This window comes from Rhamphochromis sp. 'chilingali' (assembly GCF_963969265.1).
Source record: "Rhamphochromis sp. 'chilingali' genome assembly, chromosome: 2".
In the NCBI taxonomy this organism is placed as follows: Eukaryota; Metazoa; Chordata; class Actinopteri; order Cichliformes; family Cichlidae; genus Rhamphochromis; species Rhamphochromis sp. 'chilingali'.
In genome coordinates this window covers 54,920,256-54,945,669 of record NC_137930.1, presented here as the reverse complement: position 1 = coordinate 54,945,669, position 25,414 = coordinate 54,920,256, and the positions used below count along the sequence as shown (strand labels likewise).

Sequence of the window (25,414 nt, the reverse complement as noted above, 5' to 3'; positions counted from 1 at the left end):
CTATTTGTGTTAATTTATTCGTCTGCACTGTTTTGTATCATTCAAAGCAATTAAATTGTACTTATTATAAATTTACTTTTTTATTGTTGGTAGCCTGTTACTGTCCATTTTGAAAGAATCAAAAGATTAAAAGGGTGAAAAGCAATTCTGCTGTACAGATCAATTTTTACATTTTACTTGAAGCTCTTTCCCTGGACACCTAGATGCTGTAAACTATTAAAACTTCTCTAAATCCTCTCTGGTTAAGTTGATCCAAAATAGATTCAAATCCATGTATAATTTTGTTTACTGTCTGTTGTCTCAATACCACTGCATTCAGTCTGTAACAAATATATAAAAGCATTGAAATACAACAATTAAACATTGACAATATTTTCATAGATTGTTTGAATTATATTGACATTTAATTCTAAGAGATCTCAGTTATTGTCAACACAGTTTTTGTCACTACTTAGAAGTAAATTATCAATAAACCATCTGAAAAGTCTCATGTAGTCATAGCTTTAACTGATCACACGTGAAGGCCGGGGACTGCAGCGGTTGAAAAAGCTTTTGCATTCATTCTGAAAAAACGATCAGTCATCTTCCGGGTTTGTCTCCTCATTTTCTCGGTGCCTTGTCGCTCACCTGCTCCGGACTTTGGATGACTCCGCCCTCCCGTCTTGTGACAGCGGCTTGCCAGAGTGGGTGTGCTCGTTTTTGAACAAGGATTCTCACTCCTAAAGAAACAGGATGCTGACGTCGGCCACCTCACCATATATGAGCAGATGTAAGCACACAAACACTTAACTTCTTTAAAAACCAACTCATCACATTTAAGTCAATCCGACCCAAGACTCACAAAAGACTGAACCAGAAAGGCAAGGAAGCACATTAACACATCCCCAGTGGGCAGCAGGTTAATCATTCATAAATTTTTAGGTCATTTCATCTGTTAAACTTTTGCAAATTCACAGCACTTGTGAACAGGAGATAGCATGCTATTTAGCTGCACAGCAATGTGCAGCTACAAAGGCAATGTTGGGCCAGCACATTTAATTAAATTTTACTCCCAGTTTCTTTAATGGAGGATGTCTACAGTTAGACACAGCTGTATACCTTATTACAAAGAGAAGTGGATGCATTACAGTGTCAAGAGAAATATTGACCATAACTAAAATACTCTTGATTGTTCTGAAAATTCAACAGAACACCAAGCTTGACATACCTCACAAGGTAGTTAAACACTGTGCAGCATTTTAACATCATCATGTTACTGATCAGCCAGCCTTTAATGTGACCGACAACATCAGTTAAATACATATACATATATGTACTTGAAGTCTCTCTTCCTTCCCCTTGCCATGATGTGCATAAATAGAATAACATTACATCAGCAGTTATAAAAATATAAAGAAATACTGGAGTGCTCCCAAATTTCTTACTAAATTAAAAAATATGAACTCCACTTTTGTGAATTCATGTAATCATAAATACCATATAAGCAAGTGAATTTGTGAAACTTCCGACCCATGAACGCAAGAATGAACCAGTGTGTTTACAATACAGTCAGCAACACAAGATTTGCAACCATTAAGAGACCTATATTTTATATTCACTGTTCCAAGAGCATTTATGCTTCATACTAAAAGCAAACAGATAACATGTACACGGCCTCTCCTTGGTTTCTGGAGTCCAATAAAAGCCAACTGTGAAGATATTTTTATATGCAAGTATCAGAAGTTACAGGTCTAGATGCGAGTAAGGAAGCCCAGATTGAGGCTACTCGGGATCTGGACGGTGTCCAGAGCAACAGAGGAAGGTGTGAACGGGAGGGTGACGGTGAAGATTTTCTTGGCATCCATCATCAAAGTGGATGACTCAGCTCTGTCTTTCAAAAGGTTCTAAAATGCAAAGCAAACAAACAAAGCCAGATAAAGAAAAGTTACAAACATATTAAACATTAAGATAATAGTAAAAGAGGCTTTACTCACTTTAATCGTTGTGATGAATGAAGGTGACACTCTCTCTTCAAACTCAATCACCGGTGTGTACAAGGTCAATACTTTGACAATCTGTCAACAATAAACAACAAAAAACAAAAGGCAATCAGAGCACAAGCAGGATAAACTGTCTACAGATTAACAAAGCTGAGTCTTAACTGATGGTCAACCTGCGCTGTGGTGAGGCCAGTGCACATGTTGCAGATGGCTTGGGCATCTGCTTCAGTCTTTTTCTTGATCTGTAGAAGCTGTGCAGCCTGTATGAGAGGCTCCAGAGTTTCTTTTGCACCACAGTCTGTCAGCTCTCTCTCAGCCAGCCACTCCTCCAGCTGCCATACATTGTACCTGAACCCAGAGAAACAATACAGATTAAGCTCCATACTGCCCAGGTAAGTTCTTCCATCATTCTTCTATCCAACCACAGAAATGAAAACAAATATAAAAAAACAGATATGTATTATATTACCTGAAAACTCTGCCACCTTTATGGTTTTGGCAGTGCTATTTGTTAACCTCATATTCAAGGGTAAAGGTCAATTAATATAGTCTTATGTTAGGATCAGTTGATGCCCTCTTCATGTTTTCTCTCTGGTGAATGCCCAACTCAAATCAAAAAGTTGTCTCAAATGGTATTACCTTACATTTTGCTCTTTGAAATAAAGCCCCTAGATTTCTCTCCCGTCGTTCTCCCAGCTAGATCTCATTCAGTGTGCCATCAGTGACCTTGACATTAGTTTGGGTGAACCTGGCTCCCCTCAGACCCCATCTTAACCATCTCTCCTGAGTTACCATTGTGCATTTGAACTTGTTAAACCATATGAACTTTTTTCCAAATGTGTTTGCTTAAGAAGTGGTGAAATGTGTTTAAAAACCTCCTTTGTATTATATCTGGAATATTTATATTTCATGTAATGATGCAGCTATAAAATAATAGCATCTTCTTTACCTGGACAGCCAGGTAAATTATATGCAGTACGTGATCAGTCTGTGTCAAAAGGGGGAAACTTCAGATTAAAATCAAGGTCTAAACATATAAGGCTAATGTAACATAACTCAGTAAGATGGGACTGAGGTCTTGTGTTTGAAATTCATACCTGTAATTCAAATACGACAAGCAGCCGTTTATTTTATGTCTTGACTTTTGAATGCTGATTGATGATAAAGCAGAAATCTTGCCTGATATAAATAATAGACTATCATTTTTATTTTTTATTTTTTATCTTCGCTCTCTTTACCATCTCTTTTTGTTTTTCATGCCCAGTGTGTGTTTGGCTGTACCTGATCTGCAGGCCTTTACCCCAGGAGCACATGTCCTTCCGCAGCAGCAGGTGGTTGAGTGTGACCGCACAGATGATGTAAAACTGCTGCTTGACCACCTGTTTAATGAGGTCTGAGTCCATCCCATGCTGACTCATGGTGGTGTGGAAGAGGCCAAGACGCTGCAGGAGGACCTCCATTGTAACAGCCCCCTCTTCTGAGAAACTGGTGCTCCTCTTCCTCAGGCCTGTTGGTTTGGACCCTAAAACACCCTGGATTGTCTCGTTCTCCAGCATGCTCGAAACTACACATAAGACACAAATTGTAGATGACAGACTTAATAACATATGTTGTTACTTGTTAAGTATCATTAGATTACGTCTCCTCACCTATGAGGTGCTGCAGGATGTCCTCCATACATTTGATGAGTTGACGGTAAATCTGAATGGCCAGATCGCCAAAGACCTGCTGGTACTCTGATAGTTCAAAATTGGTCAAGCAGTGCTCATTCTGCTTAGCCGTGTTGTGCACCATAAACACCTGAAGTCCACAAAAGTCGTACAGATATGTAGGATTAATTAAGTTCTATGTACAGCTACATAAATAACACTGGTATACTGGCAAACTTTCAAGCTTACCTCATCACCACTGTACTGCTTCAGACAGTGCATTAACCGGCAGGTGTTAGCCAGCCAGAAAGACACCACTTCAAAGTCATTTCCTCTCCTCTGCAGAAAGATTATAAAAATTAAATCAAACTAAAAGCGTCACTTACTTTAATAATGCAGATTTAAGTTATATGCTGCACCTTGATGACCCCTTTGATGCTGCTGATGGTTGAATTTAGCAGAGTGCTAACTCTCTGATCGTCATTCACAATGTCTGCATATCGTACGCACATGAAGATGATGTAGGCAGGAAGGCCTGGAGTGAAGCTGACAGCAACGCCGCGAGGCTTCAGATCTTAGCAGATTGAACCATTTCATTACAAAAAACATCAACCACATTTTATTATTTCCTTGAACATATGTTTGTCCCACCTATGACCAGATTCTTAAGCAACCGGCTCTCGTCACCCTGCTTGTACTCCAACATGCCCTGGTACTCCTTCTCCTTGCGGGTGATGTTCACTGCTCTGCCAGGAGGACTCACCACTGAGCGTCTGGTCTCTTGCTCAGTGCTCACTAAACACAGCAATAACATGAGCAATGACAGGATTATTGCTAACATGCTCTTAAAAATAAGTGTAACTATGTACAAACTCAGTTCTTTGTGGTTACCTTCAAAATCTTCAACCTTTTTCATGTAAAGCTTAAGTTGTTTTTTCAGCTTTCTAATGGTTTTGTCTTGTTTCTCTTGCTGTTCCAGAAGTTCCTAAAATTACATAAAAATTAAATGATTACATTATTATTTTAAGGCTAATACATGGCAGAGAGGTGTTTGTTACTGAAACTGTGAAACTAAAAGTATTACTAATATTATTATTACTACCACTTTACTTTAAGGCAGAGTGATAGATGTTGGATAAACCCACCAGGTTCTCTCTGGTCAGCCGTGTAATCTCAAGCTTCAAGCTTGCTTCAATTCGGGCATCTTCAGGCAAAAGGAGGCTCTGAGCCAACATCTGCTGCTGCTGCTCCTTTTCATCCTTCAGCTTGTTCATCTCCTCTACCAGCTTCATGTACCTCTCATTGTGAACCCGTTCCTGCTCGTGCATCTGGTACTCCAGAAGCCTGCAGGATGGAGGGACAGCTTTCAATGGCCTTGAACATGAACTTGCTTTAATAAGTCCTGACTATTATTACTTCATTACCTATTTGTCTCTTTCAAGCCTTCATAAGCCAGCCACAGCTCTCCATCTTCATTCAGTGTGTGGATGTCAGTGGATCTGAGCAATTGGAGCATCACAACATGAATTCATTGCATTCAAATTTTTCAGGAACATTAATATTTCAGCAGAAACCAGGAGGTCTTACTTGTGAACATCTTGATATGAGGGGATTTCACTGAGATCCAATTTCACACCTTCTCCCAGTGCAGAGTCCTGCAGGTCAGATCAATATTATATCCCTCTAATTACTGTTCATTATACATCCATCCATCCATCCATCCATCCATTCGCTTCCGCTTATCCTTTTCAGGGTCGCGGGGGGCGCTGGAGCCTATCCCAGCTGTCATAGGGCGAGAGGCAGGGTACACCCTGGACAGTTCGCCAGTCTGTCGCAGGGCCAACACACAGGGACAGACAACCATTCGCACTCACATTCACACCTAGTGACAATTTGGATTATCCAATTAACCTATCCCCACATTATACATTTTAATGAAAATACAGTGTTTTTAAATGAATGTATTTCCATTTCTTTTAATGGGAATAACAAGAGTATCATTCAATTTTTCACCTTGTGTTTAAGAGCCTCTTGGCGCACCAAATGCGACCGCAGGAGCAGCACCTCCTCTTTCCTCATCTCCAGCTCCTCTGTGGAAGAATTGAGTTGCTCCAGCAGGACTTTGTAGGGCAGAGAACCAGGGGCAGGGGGCACTAAATCACTGTTCTCATTAGTCAGAGACTTTCGCAGCTCATTTAGATCCTGCTTCAATTTCTTGTTCTCAGACTCCAGTTCTTGTCGCTGCATCGAGACATTTAGAAACAAGAAAGACAAAAAAACCAAAAAGAATCAATAAATATATTTTGTTTATAATCATCTTTCAGTATTTCAGTACAAAGAAAGGTTATTATAGACTGTGGTAATATGTTAAAACTATTTGTGGGCACTTTATTTCTGGTATGCTGAAACTGAACCACAGAGCATCACACCTTCAATGTTTCCAAGTCCAGTTCTGCTCTTCCACTTGTTCTCTGTTCCTCGACCACCTTTTATTTAGAAAAATATCAATAAATAATAATAATAAATAAAATCACCAAAACCCTTTAAGAAAAAAAAAGCAGCTATGTATATTTTGCAATTTTACATTTTTGGAGAGAGAAAAATTGCATTCATACTTTTGCTTTTTCTTGCTGGTCTTCCTCTCGTTTATCCAGCTGCTGCCATAGTGACTGTTTCTCCTGCTCCAGCTCTTTCACTCTCCTCTGAAGCTTCAAGAGGACTGGCAGGTCCACTGCAGTCTGGGTCTCATCCTAACAAAACACAGCAAGCCCTGGTTGATCTCTTTAGAATCTAACTAAGAATGCTGCACTAATAGGATTATAACACAGACAATGCCAGAAAGAAATCTTCCCACAGATGATCTGAGGAAGGAGCATCCAGTGCCTAGAGGAAACCCACATAGATAACATGCGAACTCTACCCAGAACCGTCTTCTGAAGTGCCTCATAAAAACGTGTTACCTGTAAAATTCCTCGTAGTACATCCCACAAAATGCTTCACAGCCACCTCAAAGCTGACAGACAGGCGAGTATTTCATACCTCTGTTTGTACAGAGCTGTCTTCACCCTCAGTAGAGCCTAAGCTCTGACTAAACTCAGATGAGTTACTGCTGTAGTTGGAGTCTGTCCTCTTCAGACTAGATTTGCTTGAAGTCTAGGTGAAAATGAAAAAGACAACATGTCATACAGGGAATAAACATGACAAGCATTCCTATGTTTGCAGCACTTAGTCTTTGTCTAGTACTTATAGCTGGTTTTGGTATGCTCTGTAAGTCATTGTGACCATGTAAAAACTGGTCATGGTTTGTAAGTTATGCTTGAAATTCCTAATGTGTGTTTGAATACTAAGTATAGTTCCTCACAGTGTTGAGATCCATCTGTTCCTTCAGGTCTCTGTGCCGCTCCTCCAGATGCAGGTGTTCGCTCAGCAGACTTTGGTATCGAGAACGTTCCTCAGTCAAGTCCTGCTCCAGCTGTTTGGTGTTCTCAGCGTTGGTTTGAATCTCTGGGTCAAAACAGTTTTCTTTATGCATATTTTTTTTCTAAATGTCAGGAATTATTGATGACTAGTAAAGGCCTGACGGTAACCGTTTAGTACCTGTCAGCTGTTGCGCTTGTTCAACGATTTGCTTGTTCAGTTCATCTACGTCATTTTTCAACAAGTTGTTCTTCGTGTTAAGTTCATCTACCACCTGATTGTGAGAGTGGACATAATCATCAGATATTATTTCTGTTCATTCTTTGGAAAATGACACATTTTTAAGGTCCTCTTGCCACCAAATATATGTCATATAACAAAATAATAATAATGGATACTTTATTGATCCCCATGGGGAAATTACTTGTTTTTCTCTGCATTTGACCCATTCACTCAGTGAAGCAGTGGGCAGCCCACTAAGCAGGCGCCCGGGGAGCAGTGTGTAGGGACGGTACCTTGCTCAGGGGTACCTCAGGGTAGCCGTTAAGTGGATTCGAACCGCCGACCTTCCGATCATGGGGCGACCACTTTACCTACTGAGCTATCCCTGCCCCACTCTTTATTCAACATTTACAGTAAGGCAACTTGTTATTCTCTATAGTCTGAGGTGTTATGGAATACAATATTATCTCAATTGCATGTGACATTGTGTCATTAATCTACGATGTCACCTTTTCTTATAATTAACAGGTATGAAAGGAAGTCAGGTCAAGGTTTGAGGCAAATCTCGAAGACTGGAATAACGGCTTACCTGCTCTGTCTGCTCCTTGTAGACCTTTGTCTGCTCTTCCAGGTCTTCCTTCTCTCTGCGGGTGTTTTCCAGTTCGTGCTGGAGGAAGGAGAGCTGCTCCAGCAGTGAGGGTAGCCTCTCTGCTTTAGCTCTGGTCTCTTGCTCTGATCTACGCAGGTTTTCTATCTCACTGCTCTGTCTCTCTATATCCATAGTCTGAGCTTTCTCCGTAACACTCAGCTTCTCACTGAGTTCTCTGTTTTCCTTTTGCTGCGGGAGGGGGGGTACAAACACATGCTGTTCATGTGATATGACAACTCCCAATGAACTTTTTTTCTTGTGACAGAGTAATCAAATACGTACCTCGTACAAATCTAGACCTCCATACTCACACAATACCCACCTGCTCATTTATCTTGTGCTGCAACTGCAAAATCTTGTTCTCCATGCCAATATTGAGCTTCTTGAAGTGCTCCACAGAGCGTGCTTCTACTTTCAGCTTCTTTAGTTCCCTCTTTGCCCTCATGCGACGCACACAACTCTGCAGCAGGATAATGGCTGCCAGGATGCGCTTGTAATGCTGTCTGGCCAGCCAGCCTTTCACCCACTTCTGAATGACTATTGCCTTTTTCTCATACATCAACTGTGAAAACAAAGAAGGGCAAAAGCAAGTCCATAACGTCATATTTAAAAGTGAAGTAAAAGACTTTCACTTAAAAAAAAAATACAGTTACTTGTACATAGTGCTTATCATATATTTAAAAAAATTAAGTCTGTTAGAAGTGCATCTCTGTCTTACACGAATAATCCCAGACCATTTCAGTTTCAAACATCATTAATTACAGATTTTAACTTGAGAATCATATAGAAATAGAGCGAGCAGACATCCTTCTTTATGTGGGTCTGCACTGTGTTTTTCTTTCTCGTAATGAGAGGTTTTCAAAAGTCACTGCTGTAAGGCAGAAGCATTAAAAAAAATAATCTGGCTTTCACTGAATGGAAGTGAGGGCAGGCTTGGGTTTCCGGGGGCTAAAACCCAAGGCGGAAAACAGCTCATCATCACAAGGTCACAAGCCGCACTGAATTCAATGAAAAATACCACAATTAAAAGGAAGTTCAGCTACAACTAAAATCAGGAAACTTCTAATAACTGTCTGTGTTCTCACAAGAAACTTAAAGCTCAAAACATATACCACTTGATGGCTACAGTGATGATTACCAGCAAAAACAGCTATTAAAATAATCATTTTAAATCTTACCCAGGAAAAAAACAGAAGAATACATAAGAATAAAAAGACATAATGCATAAGAATTAAACTTTAGCTTATTTTTATGCTCACTGCATTGACTTAGTGAAGGGGTTGGGAAGACTGCCTTTAAATATAATGTATTCAGATGCTAAATACGTCTCATTTGTAACATATCCCACATTATTAGGCAAAGATGCTCTTTTTCCCATATTTAGTTTGTCGGTATATGGTCAACTTATATTGTTTATTTTTTTGTTTATTGATTAGCATTCAAATCTCTCAATGAATACAGAAGAAAAAAATAGGTAGGATATAGTAAACGTCTAAAGATCAACATGATGTTACCTTATGGTACTGCTTTCTAGCCATGTGAGCCCTCCAGAAGCACTGAACAGTGATAGCTGCAGAACGCTGCTGCTGGTAGAGTTTCCTTTTCGACCACATTCGCACATTGCGCTGAATGATAATAGCTGCTCTGGTTTGCAGCAGAAACTTGGCATAACTGACAGAAAAAAGCATTTCAGAAATACATCTAAAATATCCATAAAGTTTCTAAAATCAAACTTCTGCTCTTGTTTGGCATCCTCACTTACCAGCGTGCCTGGTGACCCCGTACATGTTTCTGAATAGTAATGGCAGACTCCCTCATCCTCAGGTACTTTTTGCGTGCCAGCCAGCAGCGAATAGTCTTCTGGATGGAGACACAAGCCATACGCAATTTGTCCGAGCGCAGCTTCTCCAAGAAAGCCACCTGGCCAGCTCTGAAGAAGATCTTGTTTTTGCCAAACTGGTATTTCCCCTGGTCCTAAAACAAAATTTAAAAAAAACAAAAAAAACAAACACACAGTCTAATATGTATTACATCACATTAAAGTGAGCCTGTGAAAGCTGATTTTATAAAACACACCCATACCTTTATAAGTTTTTCCAGGAGATTTTTGCAGGCCTGTTTTCTATCAGGAAGCAAGTCCTTTTGCTTCATGAGAACCCGATAGCGGCTAAAAAATTCCTGATAGGTCCACCTGCAATAATCAGATCATAAATTATATCTATAATTTATATAGGATTATCTATTGCAAACATTTTTTTAACAGCTTCTCGTGGCTGTTTGCTCTGTATCAGAAGTGCTTTCTGATATGCTACCTTGATGGGAAGCCTGCTGCTGAGATCCGGATAGTTTCGAGGATGCCACATGCTCGAAGCTGTTGTACAGCCCTCACAGGGTCCAATCTTTATTTAAAATAACATAAGCGCACAACCTTTAATCTGTTCTTGTCGAACATAGCTGTATGAAGAAAAAGTGGGAAACAAAAAAAAACAACAACAAAAAACAAAATCTGCCTCACGTGAACGGAGCTTTATGGTCATTTGGTTTGATGCAGCGCACGTAGTGAGGAGTTGTAGCATTCAGTGTTTCCATCAGCAAATGCAGGGACTGTCGAAACTGAATAAAAAGACAAGAATGAATTCTTCCTAAGAGAATAGAAAAATACAATAATTAACATGGTCAGTTACTATAAATTTCCACATTAGTTTTAATTCTCCCCCATCATGCAGTTTCTCTACAAGGATCCTAAACCGACTTGAACCTGAACAGCTGATACAATGTCCACAATCATGCATGCTCTCCAGGCTTTGAGAACAGGGACTTCAGAACTATCAAACATCACATTCACAACGCTTCTTTATAATTTAACAGTTATAAAGAAGGGCAAAATAAACCTTAAATATGAGGACTTTAGTGAACATGGAGTACAAATCAACAGTTAAATCAAAGCATATCGGCTTCTCTGTCTGTTCTGCACAAGCTGGTTATTACAGGTTTAACTAACACTGTGATAAATTCATCTTTACAATGGTTATGCTTACATAATGAGACACTGTATAACTTTACAGAATTCATTAGCACACAGTTACAAGAAAGACCAGCTAAAACCCTGCAATTCTGTCCAATGTCATGGCCGTCTATAGTATGAGAGTTGTATGAGTGGAAATGTCAAAGTTCCTTGGGGTAGTTGCCACTCAACTGGCTGTACATCCAACCTTTATGCTGAGAAGGCCAGAGAAGCCTGGGTTCCACCCCAGACCATATTCTTCATGCCTCCCTCACTTTAACCCTAATTTCCTGTTTGCTCGTTAATGTTCTACCAAAATATAGACTGAAAAAAAAAAGGGGGGGGGGAACAGTCAAAGAGTTACCTGTGAGTCATTTTCTCACCTGCAGTCCAACAGTCTTCTTAGTATCCTTCTTAGCTGATCCAGCCCTTCCAATGCTGCTTGTAAGTTTGTTAGAAGAATTTGCTGCCTTCTCATCATCCTCAAATAGCTTCAGCAGCAGATCAAACTGAAACAACAGAAGTAATCAGTGAACAGCAGATGGCAGCATTTTCAATGCGGACAAGTGTGTACTTCCTTCAATAGTTATGCCTGAACAATTCAAGGGTGTGTGCCCACAAACATACGACATTTGATCTTGGCTAAGTGATGCTGAAATTTAAACCTTCTGAATACTTTTACACAAAAAAACAAAAACACCCCCTGAATATTAGCAGAAGTGAGAATATAATAAACAACAGAAAGTTTATAAATTCACCTTGCTCTTTTTCAGCACATTAATCTGTTCTTCATTGACTGTGTCCTTATTTTTCTCCAGGAAGCCCACACACTGATACTCCACCTAGGCACAAAGGACCAGGTCAGACTGTGTTCTCTCACTAAAAGAGCAAAGATCATATTCACCCAAAGCCTGAAGCAGACTGAGTGGTATGGCTTCAATAAACAGAATCATATGAATCAAACATTTGTGGGAAAGGTATGGATTTTGACTTTGCAGACAGGTACAACTTCACTGTTTTTAGTTTTGCTTAGTAAATGAGTCACACATCCGTCTGTTTCCACACTGCTTGTTCTGTTCAGGATATGGAGAGCTGGAGCTAATCCCAGCACACACTGGGAAAAAGCATGGGTTTATACCACAGAGTAGTCAGTAACCAATGAAGTCACAAGTACACACATTTGCACACACAAGCAATTCAGTTAAAGTTCATTTGAGACACCTGGAGAAAACCCACGAACACACAACAGAAAGAGATCCTGAACCCTTCAAGCTGAAGCAAGGGCACATTAGCGTAAGCCATACAATTCCTTTTCACCTTGTCAGCAAAGTGGTGGATGATGAAAGCTCTATTTGACAACCTTGGTTTTTCAAAGTGAGCATTCTGCTTCAGGAGGGTGTTGTACAGCTTCTGTGCCCATGTTTCATCAGATCCTTTGGGCATCTGTGGAAAGAGGAAGAGCTGACACATCAGTTAGTCACGGCATTACTCATAACCTCCAAGCACAGTGTGGCGGAGAGTCTGAAAAGCAGCTGGACACACTTCTGGTGGGAAGAAAATAAACAAAAACAGCATTTTACCTTACACTCCTCATCCAGAAGGTCCAGGACGCCCAGTTTGGCTTCGATGAGATTAATACAAGGCTGATTGTCATAGAAGTCAATCAGTGTCCAAGGGATTTCCTCTTTCATGTACTCCTCTTGTTCCAGTTTGAAGACATGCTGGAAAGAATGGGAGCTAAAAATGATTTACAGGTACTGTATGTTTTGACAAAAAAAAACAAAACATTATAAGATAATAAGATCTGTCATTATTGTTCAAAATAAATAAATATGTAAAAACAATTTGAAGAGAAAAAGACACATACCAGGTTGAACTGTTGTTGAAGCTTTTCATTGGCATAGTTGATGCAGAACTGTTCGAAGCTGTTGATGTCAAAAGTTTCAAACCTGAGGAAAAATACAAAGTTAAATTAAAAACAAACATATCTGGTGAACTGCAGAGTATAAACAGAGAAAGCTAGTGTTCAAAAACAGACCCGTAAATGTCGAGCACACCAATGAATGAGTGCTGCTTCACTGTGGATTTTAAGGCACTGTTGATACTGTCCACAATCCAGCTGAAGAGTCTGGCATAAATGTGTTTGGCTAGGGCATCTCGGCCATAGATCGCATTAATTTTGGGAACAGGCTTAACAAAGGTTTCCGTGGTTGTCTTGAGCTTCCTGTGGCATAACCAGTGGGCCATTTCTTCGCAAGGCACTCCCATCAGGTCACAGAAAACCATCAGGTGGACATCATCCTGCTGGAAATACATGAATAACATTGATCTGATAAAGACCTACACATCCTCAAAGCAACATTCATACAATTATATATTTTTTAAAAATTGTATGTTGTGTCCTGTGAAAAATAATGTTTACCTTTATGCTGCATCTGTCTGCTGACTGGTCTTTTACCTCCACATTGCTAAGATGAAGAATAGCTGACAGAATTTGGTAAATTTCCATTTGATCACTTTCCCCAATTCCTACAATCAAGACAATAAATGAGGATTTTTAATGTCACTGAGTCCAAAACCAAGACTGTACAGATGAATGACAAATGAACCCTTGACCCCTATAGTGAGGGGATCCCATGTTTCTATAAGAGGGGGGCTTTAGTTAATTGCCAGCATATAGCCCAATTTAATCTCAACTGGGCTGGACAGAAAACATGTTTACTTAATGTGAAGAAGTGCATGCATGTTCTACAATGTTTGCATTTAAGGAACCACATGAAGTTAATTTCTGTAATGTTTCACATTATTCACACTGGACCTGCAAAGCACAGAGAGTACAGTTTGTGTAACTATTTTACTGTGTATGAAGCAAACAACTTGTGGCCATCCAAAAATACTTTCTGCACAATTTAATATCATTCTTTCACAGTGTTCAGATCACTCCATCAAAATTGAAGATATCATGTTATCCAGAGGCTGAATTAGACCTACTGGCCTGCCAGTTCTAGGCCCTGGGCAACATGTTTGATGCCACTGCCTTAAAGCAAAAGTAACTCCAACTCAATACGAAGTTATTCTAAATTATCATCTTTACAAAGAAACATTTTTCCCCCAAAGGGAATTGTTCTTTCAGCAAGAAAATGGCCAGACTCGTTGGATCTCACGAGTCACTGAAAGTTTTGAAAATGAAAATAATGTGAATTAAATGTTGCATCCTTCCCACTTTGGGCTTATGTGTCAAACAAAACTCTATAACACAATCATCAAACGATCTGCTCTACATGCACATGTAAACCTTACTAAAACACAGCAAACACTCACCTAACAGTGAGAAAGACCTACGGGTATTGCACATCTCTTTGGCATCATCCACTCCATCTATGACTGGGCTCTGACCCTGGTTAGTGCAGTGGAAGTCATCTGCGCAACCTTACCTCATTAGTGAAAGAAAATACTGTATTAATACAGACAACTGTAATTGCAAAATGTTTTATTTTTATTTTTTTAAATGCCTAAAGGAAATTTATATTTTAGAGAATTGCACACCTAACCTGAAGGCTTTGAACTCTGGTAAATGTGAAGAGGCACATAGCTGGTAGAATATATGGTAGTTCCTTTCACTGTGGGCCTAAAGTTGTGAATACAGATGTAACATAGTTACCACAAAAATGTACCACAAAGAAAACTTAGTAAAATTAGGCAGAAATTCAAACTAAATGTTGCCTTAAAAATAGCTGGTGTTCTCCCAGACAAATCAAACAGTGGGTTGTTTATGGTTCATTGTTACTACACTGCGCATTAAACACTGTTACACAAACATTACAGTGCTTTAAAATAGCTCACTTTGGAGGAGAAATGCTTCATATAAAAATATTAAATATTCAAGTAAAATCCAAAGAAATGAAATTTACCTGAAACACAACTCGAGACTTTTCCAGTAAGTAGGTTCTCATGTTAGCCCCAGTTATGCAATACTTTGTGTCAAACCCAATCTCAATGTATTTTCCAAAGCGGCTGCTGTTGTCGTTCCTTGTTGTCTTGGCATTTCCAAGGGCCTACATAAAATATAAAAAGTTTCAGTTCAACAAGTTAAAATAAGATGAAGCTCTGACCATGGACAGGGAATTCTGATGTAGATGATCAGGCATGTGTTTGGCACTCAGAAGTGATAGTTGCAGGGTTTTCTGTAAAGGTCCCAGTCTGCTGTTCTGGATCCTAATCTATTTTTAATTTATTTGTCTTGCTGCAGTTGTCATGCTCAAACAATCTGTTAGTGCTTAGTGGCATAATCAAAAGCCACGTAGGCATCAGGGTAGATCAGATTCAACCCACGCAACGCTGTGTTATTTCTACTGTGACAGGAGTGTTGATCCCAACAGTGAAAGGGTATTTCTAAATTAATTGTTGCAGAGACATATAGACCACAGGCAGAGAAAGTTGCATCATGATTTACACTACAGTTGCAATTAAATGAAATGAAAGGGTAAATAAGTTTTTAAAAACAACAACAAAATTGGACACAAAACTGAAAACAATGACACATGTACAAATTTAGTGTATAACATAAATAACATCAATATACGTACAGATGTTCAGTAACTTTTAATATCTTCTATTTTTGTCCTAAGTCCTTTACCTCCATGATGGGACTGGATGCAAGAACTCGCTCCTCCACATTGGCCTCTCCAGAGGAGCTGACTGTTGCAAAGTAACGCATTGCATACTTGGCAGAGACGGTTTTGCCAGCCCCAGACTCACCACTTACTATAATGGACTGATTTCTTTCATCCCTGGATGAAAGTGTCATACAGACTGAACATTAGTAAGAGGAAATACAAAAGAATTTACTTGCTTTAAAGTTTAACATGATATGTACTTTGAAATGTCAACACCTGGCCATCTGTTTGTATGCCTCCTCTGCAACTGCAAAGATGTGGGGATCCATATCCCCCATGTTTTGTCCGCTGTAGGCATTAATGATGGCAGCGTCATAGATGGGCAGTCTCTCATACGGATTGATGGCAACCAGGACAATTCCTAATAATCAACCACAAGAAAAATGTTCACTCTAAATTACAACATCATGAATTGTCTAAAACTACTTCTTCCCATGTATTTAAACTCTACCACGGCAAACAAGCTGCAAAAGCAGACTGGTTATCAGATTGTTAAACATATTACTCAAATTTGGTAAATGAAAATATATCAAAAGCATTTACAGTGGAACCAAAACAATTTCACTTTCTTTGTATCCAGAAATACATAAATATGACAGAAATTAACAAACATGAATGAACATCCGTCTCTTAATCCGATAAAGCTGATAAAATAGTTTGTTTTTTTTTGGGGGGGGGGGGGGGGGGACAGCTTGGGTACGACAAATGATGATAAGCCCTCCACTAGAAAGAAGTCTGTACATATATATAGTATGTGTATATACACATATGTGTATGTATTACTTAAACTTGCATTGTTTCTGACAGCCACCAGAGGGTAAGTAAAGTAAGTAAAATTTTATTTATATAGCACCTTTCAAGATAAAAATCACAAAGTGCTTCACAGAGAAGCTAAAACATAAAAACAAAACAAAAAAAATCAACCAAAAGCAAGTTTAAAAAGATGAGATTTTAGAAGAGACCACTGAGTCCACAGATCTCAAGCTCAAAGGGAGAGAGTTCCACAGTCTGGGGGCCACAGTTACAAAAGCTCTGTTGCCTTTTGTTTTCAGCCTCGTCATACCATTATGGACGAAAAAAGACTTGTGAAAGAGTCTGGGAGAAAATAATCCAGGATATGCTCACAATGACTTCTGACTGGCACGTCTTTTTTCAATGAGTATGTTGTTTCACAGTTAGAGCCACACCTTGCTCATCACATCCACACACAGACAGTGACTCTGGCAACCAGAGACCCTAGAAAGGGACGACATTCGTCATCCATAATTTGTTGCACAATGGCTATATTTGTAATTTTGTCTCTGTATACCACCACCAGGGACTTAAAACAATCAAGATCTGACTGAAGCATAAGCTTCCAGCTTTATTTCAAGGAGTTAAAAAATAAAATGGCAATAACTGTTTTAGAAATTTTATCAACTTTTATTTTCAAGCAGGGCTAGGTGAGGCCTGTACCATCAGTGTTTCAAGACAAATTGAGACGACATATTATCTGAAGTGAATTCAACGTTGAATTTGCATATTATAGCTTTTTACTGTAATTTTAAATATGAGGCTCAGAGAGATGTCAGTGCAAGTAAGAGAGGAACTCTTTAGGCTGGGGGAAAAAACTAAAAATAATGTTATGGTGTGGCCATGCATGGCTGCCAGTGGAACTGGGCCACTAGTGTTTACTGATGATGTGACTGCTGATAGCAGTAACAGGGTGAAGTGTGCAGGGCTGTACTCTCTGCTCAGATTCAGCCAAATGCACCAAAACTGATCAGACAGAGTTTAATATTGTAAATGGATAATGACCCAAAGCATATGGCAAAAGTACCTCAAGAGTTTTGTAAGGCATATTCTTGTCAATGTCTTCAATTCAGTGTCTCCAGTCAGACACCTGATCTCAACCCAAAAAGAGGATGCTTTTATACTGAAGACAAAACCAAATCTAGAAAGATCCACAAACAAGCACCAGGATTTTCAACCAGAAATCAAAAACAATCTCTATTGTTAAAATGACTGTTAGTTTTACAATTAACAATTAGCTCTGAAAAACGCCCCTTTGATTAAAGCTGAAAAATTGCACTTCGATCCCATCTTGATTGTTTGAAAATTTGTTATATGAAAATCCACAGGTGTTGTTGGTGTTGAGAGGCAATACTTCAAAAGAAATGTGGTTTTATCCAACTAACTATGGATCTGGAACTATATGACAGGGTGGTAAATATATTAGAGGCTTACCTAAACTCATGCAGAAAACAAAATATTCACAGAACTCAATGCAGTCCTGTAAAAATCTAAATATGCTCTTACTGATGGTATAGGCATTAACAGGGTAAAAAGCAGGTTCAGCTAATCAAATGACCTGTAGTTAACTGATCATCCACAAGTATGACCACCATAGCACCATATAAAAAACAAACAGAGCAGCACAAACACCTGTAATCAACTTTGAACCATGGTGGTGGAGGGGTGATGATTTGGGCTTGTTTGCACACACAGGATCTGGTCATCTTGGAGTCAGAGTTCACGATGAACTTCTCAGTATACCAAAATATTCTAGAGCCAATGTGTGGCCCAGGCTGCCTACAGTCAAAATAAACGTTGTTTTTCACATTATTGTAGGCAACAGGAGCACAGGAATGTCCACTGGGAACCAACCGCCAGCTACAAGGTGGTAAAATCAAGTATCCATTAGCTTTCACTTAATTCACTTATTTGAAGTATCCTGTATTATATGGTGCTGTGTTCCTTTAAAAGCGACCTGCAGCACATACATCAGCATAACGTAGTGCAGATTATGTCAGAGTGTACAGTGAGCAGAGCTCCAAAGTCTACAGTGACAGTGATAGTGCGAGTCAAAGGAAATGTCGCTCATTACCACAGTATGTGTAAATCAACCTGGAGTCGATAAAGCGCACTTTGAGGTTGTGTAGCACTGCTGGCTCATGGAGATAGCTGAGAGCTGTGAGGTCATTCTCCCCCACCAGGATATCTGGGTTTCTTAGTGGTGGCAGGTTGTTGGTACGTGGGTCTATTTTGTGCTCCACTTTCTAGAAAGACACAAAAAGGTAGCAAAACACGAAGAAGAGAAGAGAGTAAGTTGCTTCCACTTTTAGGGAATGGCATCACCAGGTGTGCCTAATGATGAAGCTAAAAAGCAGCCACTGTGCTCCCCCTGTTCATGTTCACTCACGATAAAGCTTTGGCCTCATTTTCATACCTGCTGTGCATGCCCAAACTCGACATCATAGCTGCAGGCAGCAGCATAGCTGAGGATAACTCTTTCACCACATAATTTTTCCTATTTTCCACCTATTTTGAAGGCAGCAAATGAATTTGTTGACTTCTTTAAGTGTTTTTTAAGGATTTTTGTGCGCTCATCAAACAACTCAGCTGTCTCAAATAATCCTTCAGGGCACATAGAAATTTATGAGGCTCTGTTGCCAGCATTCCTGCAGAGAAATGTGCGCATGGCTCTCAGACAGAAGATCAATGTCCATTTCAGTGCCTCTATGTGAAACTCTTGTGTGTCCCGTATGTACAGTAGTTGGTATTTAATTGTCTCACCGTGCCATCCTCCAGCTGCAGAGAGAGCGTCTGGTCGCCAGGAGTGTAGTCTTTGGTAAGCTCTGCTGATTTCCACACTTCTGCTGCATCTGGGAGCCATACACGGGCATACTGAGGGGAAACGGGTCAGAGCCATTCAACCAACCATTCACTTACAGAAACCGTACAAAAAACTACAGCATAAACATCAGTGACAGGAAAATTGAAGAATAGCAATTATGAAGCATTCACTCATATCATCAGCGCTGACATAGTCTAAAGGTCTGATTTAAAGACCTTTACTAAATGAAGAGTTCTTAAACTCTTCATTTAGTAAACTCTTCATTTAAGCAGACACTCCTATGAGAAAAACGCCATACTTGACCCAGCTGAGTTAGTTAAAAGTTAACTAACTCAGCTGGGTGAAGCTGGATACCTGATAGTCAAATTCAAACCTACCTTGGAGTAAAGTTCAGCGGCTGCCATCTCTTTAACGTCCTCAGTGAGCCTGCTCAAACGTTTTCCTACCGCGAAGAGAGGCGCCGAGCATTTTTACTGACTCCCAGAGTAGAATGCCATTAACTTTTCTCCTCTCCTCCTCCGCTCTCTGGGACTCCGAGCGCCTAGCGGAGAGTGGGATTCAACACATGCGCGTGCTCAGGCACGGTTTGCTCTCGTGCGTCTTGCGTGCCTCCCAGCGGCCAGCCTCAGCCCGCGAGGACAACGCCACACTGTAACCGCGGAACTACTAATTATAGTGGAAAATATTACTGTTTCGAAATCATTACTTGTCCACAGGGAGCATCACGGGGCACTGCGCAGAAGATCACATCTTCTTGTATTAACGAACTGTTTTTGCAGGGCAGTGGAAAATGTATTTAGACGGTTTTTTTCTGTGCCCGAGTAAGATGTGCTGTGCATAATGTGACCTTTCACTTACTTCATATCAGTCTGCTTCTTAGATATGAAGAGAACATCACATTATTAAATTACGTTAAAATATAGGAAATGTTGTTAGTCAAAACACATTTGAGTAGGGCTGCTCGATTATGGCAAAAATGATAATCACGATTATTTTCACTGAAATTGAGATCACGATTATTTGACGATATTTATTTAACCCTTTAAGACCTACCATAGAACCAAGTCCACCAGAGCTTATATTATTTTTTTTACATGCTGTAGTGCCATTTGTGGGAGCATTTCAAGTTGCTATACATCAATACAACTGTTATAGCCCATATTTTAATAATATGTATGCATTAAGTCCATAGTAATTACATAAATTGCAAAAAAGTGCAATAAACTACAAAAAAAATTGAAAATCGCTTTTGTTTTGTTTACATATATTTCTACTTGGAGAAATTTAAGAGGTTTATCCCTCAAAACTTTAAATACAATAAAGTTGCAAAAAAATAGTTTCCCACCACAGGAAATTTATTTTGAGTGTCTTCATAGTTTTATTTTGGAGATACAGCAATTTTTATATACTGCAGGAAAAACAAAAAACAATCCTATGATGCAAATTTGCAAAGAAAACAGCATGTGCATCATTTTACTGTGGGAAGTGTTACGAACAGCTGATAGGAACGGCAAAGCGTGTTTCTGGAATATTATGTTTTTGTTCCTGCAAGCGCTTTTTATGCAATTTTTGCAAAGCTATATGTGGAACGAAACCGTGACCTAGGACAAGCTGATGGCATCAGATGTAAGTACAACTCCTCCGGTTTCATATGCAAAACAAATTATTGTGCTAGCTTACACGGTTCAGATTCTACAGGGATTTAAAAATAGTTACGCAAAACGGAGCGTGCTGCTCTGACCGGCTTTAAAGGGTTAACAATGACTTTAAAAAAAATAATATAAAATAGTGTGCAACACCACTGAAGTTTTTTTTTTTTTTTTTTTTTTTTAACTCTTTTCAACCAACGGCAGTCACTCTCCAAATAACTTCTGCTTAGCTTTCCGAGCTTCCCTCGGGTCCTCTTAATCAGCGGTCTCCAACCTTTTTTGCGCCACGGACCGGTTTATGCCCGACAATATTTTCACAGACGGCCTTTAAGGTGTCGCGGATAAATGAGGGAGGGGCTAATAATCGGCTCAGTCATTTTTAATGATCGTTGAAAGCCCAGATCGTAATCGTGATTAAAATTCGATTAATTGAGCAGCCCTACATTTGAGTGAGTTTTTCAAAACCCAACAATGACATAAGATTGCGTCAATGCAGCAGAAATATTATTATTAGAATGAATATTCTTTCATCATAGGTTTGTCTGAACATGAGTGGAGCACCTGGCTGAAATTGAATGAAATAGCAATATGGACTTTTGTTAGTCATTTAAGTCAAACTATTGCCACCATGCCTCCGTTTGTCTGTAGGTTGTTGAGAGGCTGAGGTTGTTTCACTTTAAGGATAGCCAGATTGAGATGCTTCATGGGCCGGTTCCATTTGATTATAGTCTTTACCTGAAGTCAAAGTCCTGTTTAAGTGTTAGTGCAAAAAGTTAATCCTACATGCTCACAGAAAAATCCCAATAGATTAGCAGTTTCTGAAATAAAGATAGAGACCAGCCTGTCTGCCTCAAACAACCATGCCACATTCACCTTTCCCCCCATTCTGACAGTTGGTTTGAACTTCAGCAGGTTGTCTTGATCATGTCCACATGCCTAATTGGACTGAGTTTCTGTGGTTCTGCTGAATCTCAAACAAACTGGCTTATTGGCAGTTGAACTGGTCTTCTTAGCAAAGTGGCAAGTGAGTGTACATCATTGGATCATCGGTATTGATTCATTAACATGCATATTATTTGCATACAAAATATTATGGAGCAAATGTAGAAATGGGCATACCATTGAAATACTTGAGAGTACAGGTACATTTCACCACTCTATTCATGCTCTCATCCAATGGTTTTGGGCATTGTAATATAAACAGGTTCCAGCTCAGTGGCATCGGGTAATTTACTTGCACACCTCAGAATGTATCTGTATACTAACTAAAAAATATTCAATATAAAAAGTAAAATCTTTTTTTATAAATATATCAATGCAATAGAAACATTTCAAGCAGTTCTTCTGTAGTTTTGCTTCTTAGTAAAATTGAAGCATAAAAAAAAAAAATCATGCAAGGACAAATTCCACTGAAAAAGTCTAAGCTATTATGCAAAACTATTTTTATTTACAAAACAAATGGCACAGTGCGACTGCACAGTAAATGCACATGCACACTCCAGACATGACAGGGGAGTTTGTTTCCATAAAATCATAAATCCCAATCAGACAGTGAAGGACATTTCAGGCAAGATTCACAACTAATATTCTAACAGAGGGAGCAAATATTGCTCAAGAGAAACCATTCATTCATTTTAAGGCCATTTTAGAGGTCAGGATGAGATTGAGACCAGCAGCAAGTCAATGCAAACCAATGTTACTAATTAGACTTAAACACAACTGGATACAAAGCTAGTCTTGAGCACTTCAAAAGCATGGAATCAAGTAGCATGACAGAGAAAGCGAGGGACGTAAACAGAGTAGAAAGAAAAAACACAAATTGAGGATTATTGACTTTTCACCATTGAAATGCCTCCATAAGAGCATGGGATCCCTCAAATTGCTGTAAAATCAATTTTCTGTTCATAGTTCTGTTTCTAGCCTAATGAGCAGGAACAAAGAGGAAAACGGAACCTTTTCACAAGCTTTCAAGCATTTACTTTGGAGGCATATATTCTTAAAAGCGAAATTATTTGTCAACATAAGATAGCCATAACATTTAAATATATAAGTGCGATGACTGTTCAGGAAATATCAATGTATTGAGTCTTTAAGAGCCTGAGAAACACTTTCCCTTAGCTGAATTTGTCTCACTGATGCCCCAGTGCCTCACAGTTGCCAATTCTTCAAGTATTTGGCTTGTTACATGACTTGTTCTTACAGAATACAAACAAAATGAGAAAAATAAACAAAATGTAAACAGTGTGCGAAGTAGATATTAAATGGACATGGGAATAGTAGCAAAACAGTAAACATAAAACCATCAACCAGCCAGTTTACTGGCCACGATGGAAGTTTTTCTTTGAGGTAGGTCCTGAGGTGTTGGGATGTGTCCCCCTGTGATCTCAGTCTTCTCCGTTGGGGCGGATGGCAACTGTTTATTCTTCATTTTTGCCTTGGCCATGTTGTAGTCCCCAGAATCAAAATACTTTTGCTGTAAACAAGAATAAACAGCGTGAGATCTCTATAAGGCTGACATCTTTTAATTGTAGTAGCTAGCCAAAGTTAGGTGAGAAAACTCACCCCCTTCTGGAGTCTTTTCCTGAGAAATTCAGATCCCCCTGGCTTGCCTCCAAGGTTGGGATATCTGGCCTTCAGTTTGGCCTCCTCTGATTTTTCTGGGCTGATTACCTTGTCCTCCATTTCCTGTTGACAGAGTGCAATGTGTAAGGATAGTAAAACTTTCGACTTGCAATTCGGTTTTCCAGCCGTATGCATCAACGTGACAATAACGAAACTTCAATATGTTGTATACTGACAGCAGCACATACTATGGTCACAGATTACTTTGTTTGATTAGATACCGGCGCCGCCATGAGGTAAACTGCTGTTTGCACTAGCATTAAAGTTACTGTTAGCATGATGAGCTACTGTACAATTTTGCATGTACAGTGAAGAAACCTGTTTGCCAGACCCAAAACAGCACAATTTTACTCTACCAACAAACGCTAACAGAATATTAGCCAATTCAGCGACAGCATCGCTAAGGCTCTCAGTCAAGGTTAGCAGCTGGCTAACTAGCTTGGTGCTAGCCGCCAGCTAACCAAGCAGCACTGGCTAACTGGTGTTAATTTGATGTAATTTTCCATTTAGTGGTTACAGTTTACCTGCTGTTCCTCCGAAATTCTCGTTTCTTCAACTTCCTCGGACATGGTTGTGCTGTATTCCCGCTCTGTTCGCAAAACTGTAGTTATGGCCGAATAAGCTCCTCTTCGGGAAGATAAAAGGTAGCACTGTCAAAGCAGCGGGCGAGGACAGCAGCAGCCTGTCATGCAGCCTGTGTAGCAACAGGCCGGTGAATCGATGCTAGAGACGCAGATGAGCGGGACGATAGCGATCATAGAATCTGTAGGCGCTAATAACAAAGTTGTTTTTCTTCAGACTAATTCACGCGTAAAAAAATATGATAGCGTTGTTGAAATTTGATTTTGCATTGTATATGGATTTTTTTAACCCGTCACTTTGTTCAGGTACACCTGTTAAATAAGAAACATAATAGTTTATTAACCCCAAAGGAAATTATGCAACGGATCACAAAAAATGGACAACAGATGACTGGAAAAATGTACTTGGTCTTGACTTCTGATGCAATATTCAGATGATAGGGCCAGAATCTGCCATAGTCCGCATGGAAGCATGGAGCCATCCTGCCTTGTGTCAACAGTTCAGGCTGGTGGTTTTGAAAAGTTGAGAACGATATTTTCTCTGCACACTTTGGGCCACTTAGTACAAACTGAGCATCATTTAACCCTTGTGTGGTGTTCGTATTTTTGTTACTCAGCCAGTGTTCATGGGTCTGGTGGACCCGCTAGAGTTTTGGCTTTCCAAATTAACACTATCAAACAATTTTATGTTAAATTACTCAACAGATGTTTACTTCATCCCAATTACAAGACATATGAACAGCAAACATGGTTAATTTTTTCCCTTTACCTTTGTTAGATCACATTTATGAATTAATGTGCTTCTCGTTTTTCTTTTATATAAAATGTTATAAATAAATCAGTTATAATCAAGTGGAGTGAGTGGAAAGACACAACACATTTACACGTGAAAAAATAATTAATTGTTTAATTTTTCTTTTGAAGAAAACTGAACACGGGTCTCACAGACCCGAACACCATACAAGGGTTAAATACCACAGCCTACTTCACTGCTGTTGCTGGCCATGTCCATCCCTTTACTACAGTGTACTCCCAGTGCACCCATCTTCTTAAGGCTACTTTAAACAAGATAGTGAACTATGTCACAAAGCTCAAATAATCTCAGACTGGTTTCTTGAACATGACAATGAGTTCAAATGACCCCACTTAGGACATCTCAATCCAATCAAACACATTTGGGGCGTGGTGGATCACATAATGGATATGCAGCCACTATGTGATGCCAATTTTGTCAATGCAGCCCAAAATCTGAGCAATGTTTCCAGCAGCTTGTTGAATCCACCTATGAATAATTGCATTTGTTTTAAAGATGTGAAGAGCTACATGCTCAAAATGACCATGTGAAGGATA

The 25,414-nt window shown here is 39.4% G+C and overlaps 2 protein-coding genes across 6 annotated transcripts; both read right to left on the bottom strand.

Annotated features, from left to right (window-relative positions):
* Positions 1–411: 411 nt before the first annotated feature.
* On the bottom strand, positions 412–19,768 carry LOC308392125 (unconventional myosin-Va-like). Of its 5 annotated transcripts, XM_080875000.1 has the most exons (40): positions 19,590–19,766; positions 19,152–19,262; positions 18,463–18,634; positions 15,813–15,957; positions 15,557–15,710; positions 14,832–14,975; positions 14,467–14,548; positions 14,242–14,349; positions 13,343–13,449; positions 12,959–13,224; positions 12,788–12,869; positions 12,501–12,641; positions 12,238–12,363; positions 11,679–11,762; positions 11,304–11,429; positions 10,432–10,529; positions 10,229–10,315; positions 9,999–10,107; positions 9,679–9,890; positions 9,431–9,587; positions 8,239–8,478; positions 7,857–8,105; positions 7,226–7,319; positions 6,990–7,132; positions 6,668–6,781; positions 6,244–6,378; positions 6,058–6,114; positions 5,642–5,869; positions 5,216–5,283; positions 5,053–5,127; positions 4,774–4,972; positions 4,520–4,613; positions 4,280–4,423; positions 4,048–4,202; positions 3,878–3,967; positions 3,629–3,779; positions 3,261–3,543; positions 2,153–2,327; positions 1,974–2,054; positions 414–1,883 (listed from the first exon to the last, which is right to left on the bottom strand). In XM_080875000.1, exons 1-40 carry the CDS (start codon positions 19,614–19,616, stop codon positions 1,731–1,733), a joined length of 5,466 nt encoding a protein of 1,821 aa, XP_080731126.1. In that variant the 5' UTR covers positions 19,617–19,766; the 3' UTR covers positions 414–1,730. The 5 variants fall into 5 exon arrangements, 4 of the variants coding, with proteins under 4 accessions (XP_080731124.1, XP_080731125.1, XP_080731127.1 ...); XM_080874998.1 differs by having other exon boundaries at positions 412–1,883; positions 4,280–4,613; positions 19,590–19,767; XM_080874999.1 differs by having other exon boundaries at positions 412–1,883; positions 4,280–4,613; positions 12,959–13,221; positions 19,590–19,767.
* A 2,518-nt stretch (positions 19,769–22,286) lies between these two features.
* Positions 22,287–24,189, bottom strand: arpp19b (cAMP-regulated phosphoprotein 19b). The gene is made up of 3 exons (XM_080871590.1): positions 24,008–24,189; positions 23,424–23,546; positions 22,287–23,334 (listed from the first exon to the last, which is right to left on the bottom strand). The coding sequence occupies exons 1-3, from the start codon at positions 24,050–24,052 to the stop codon at positions 23,164–23,166; spliced, it is 339 nt and encodes a 112-aa protein (XP_080727716.1). The 5' UTR covers positions 24,053–24,189; the 3' UTR covers positions 22,287–23,163.
* Between the last annotated feature and the right edge of the window lie 1,225 nt (positions 24,190–25,414).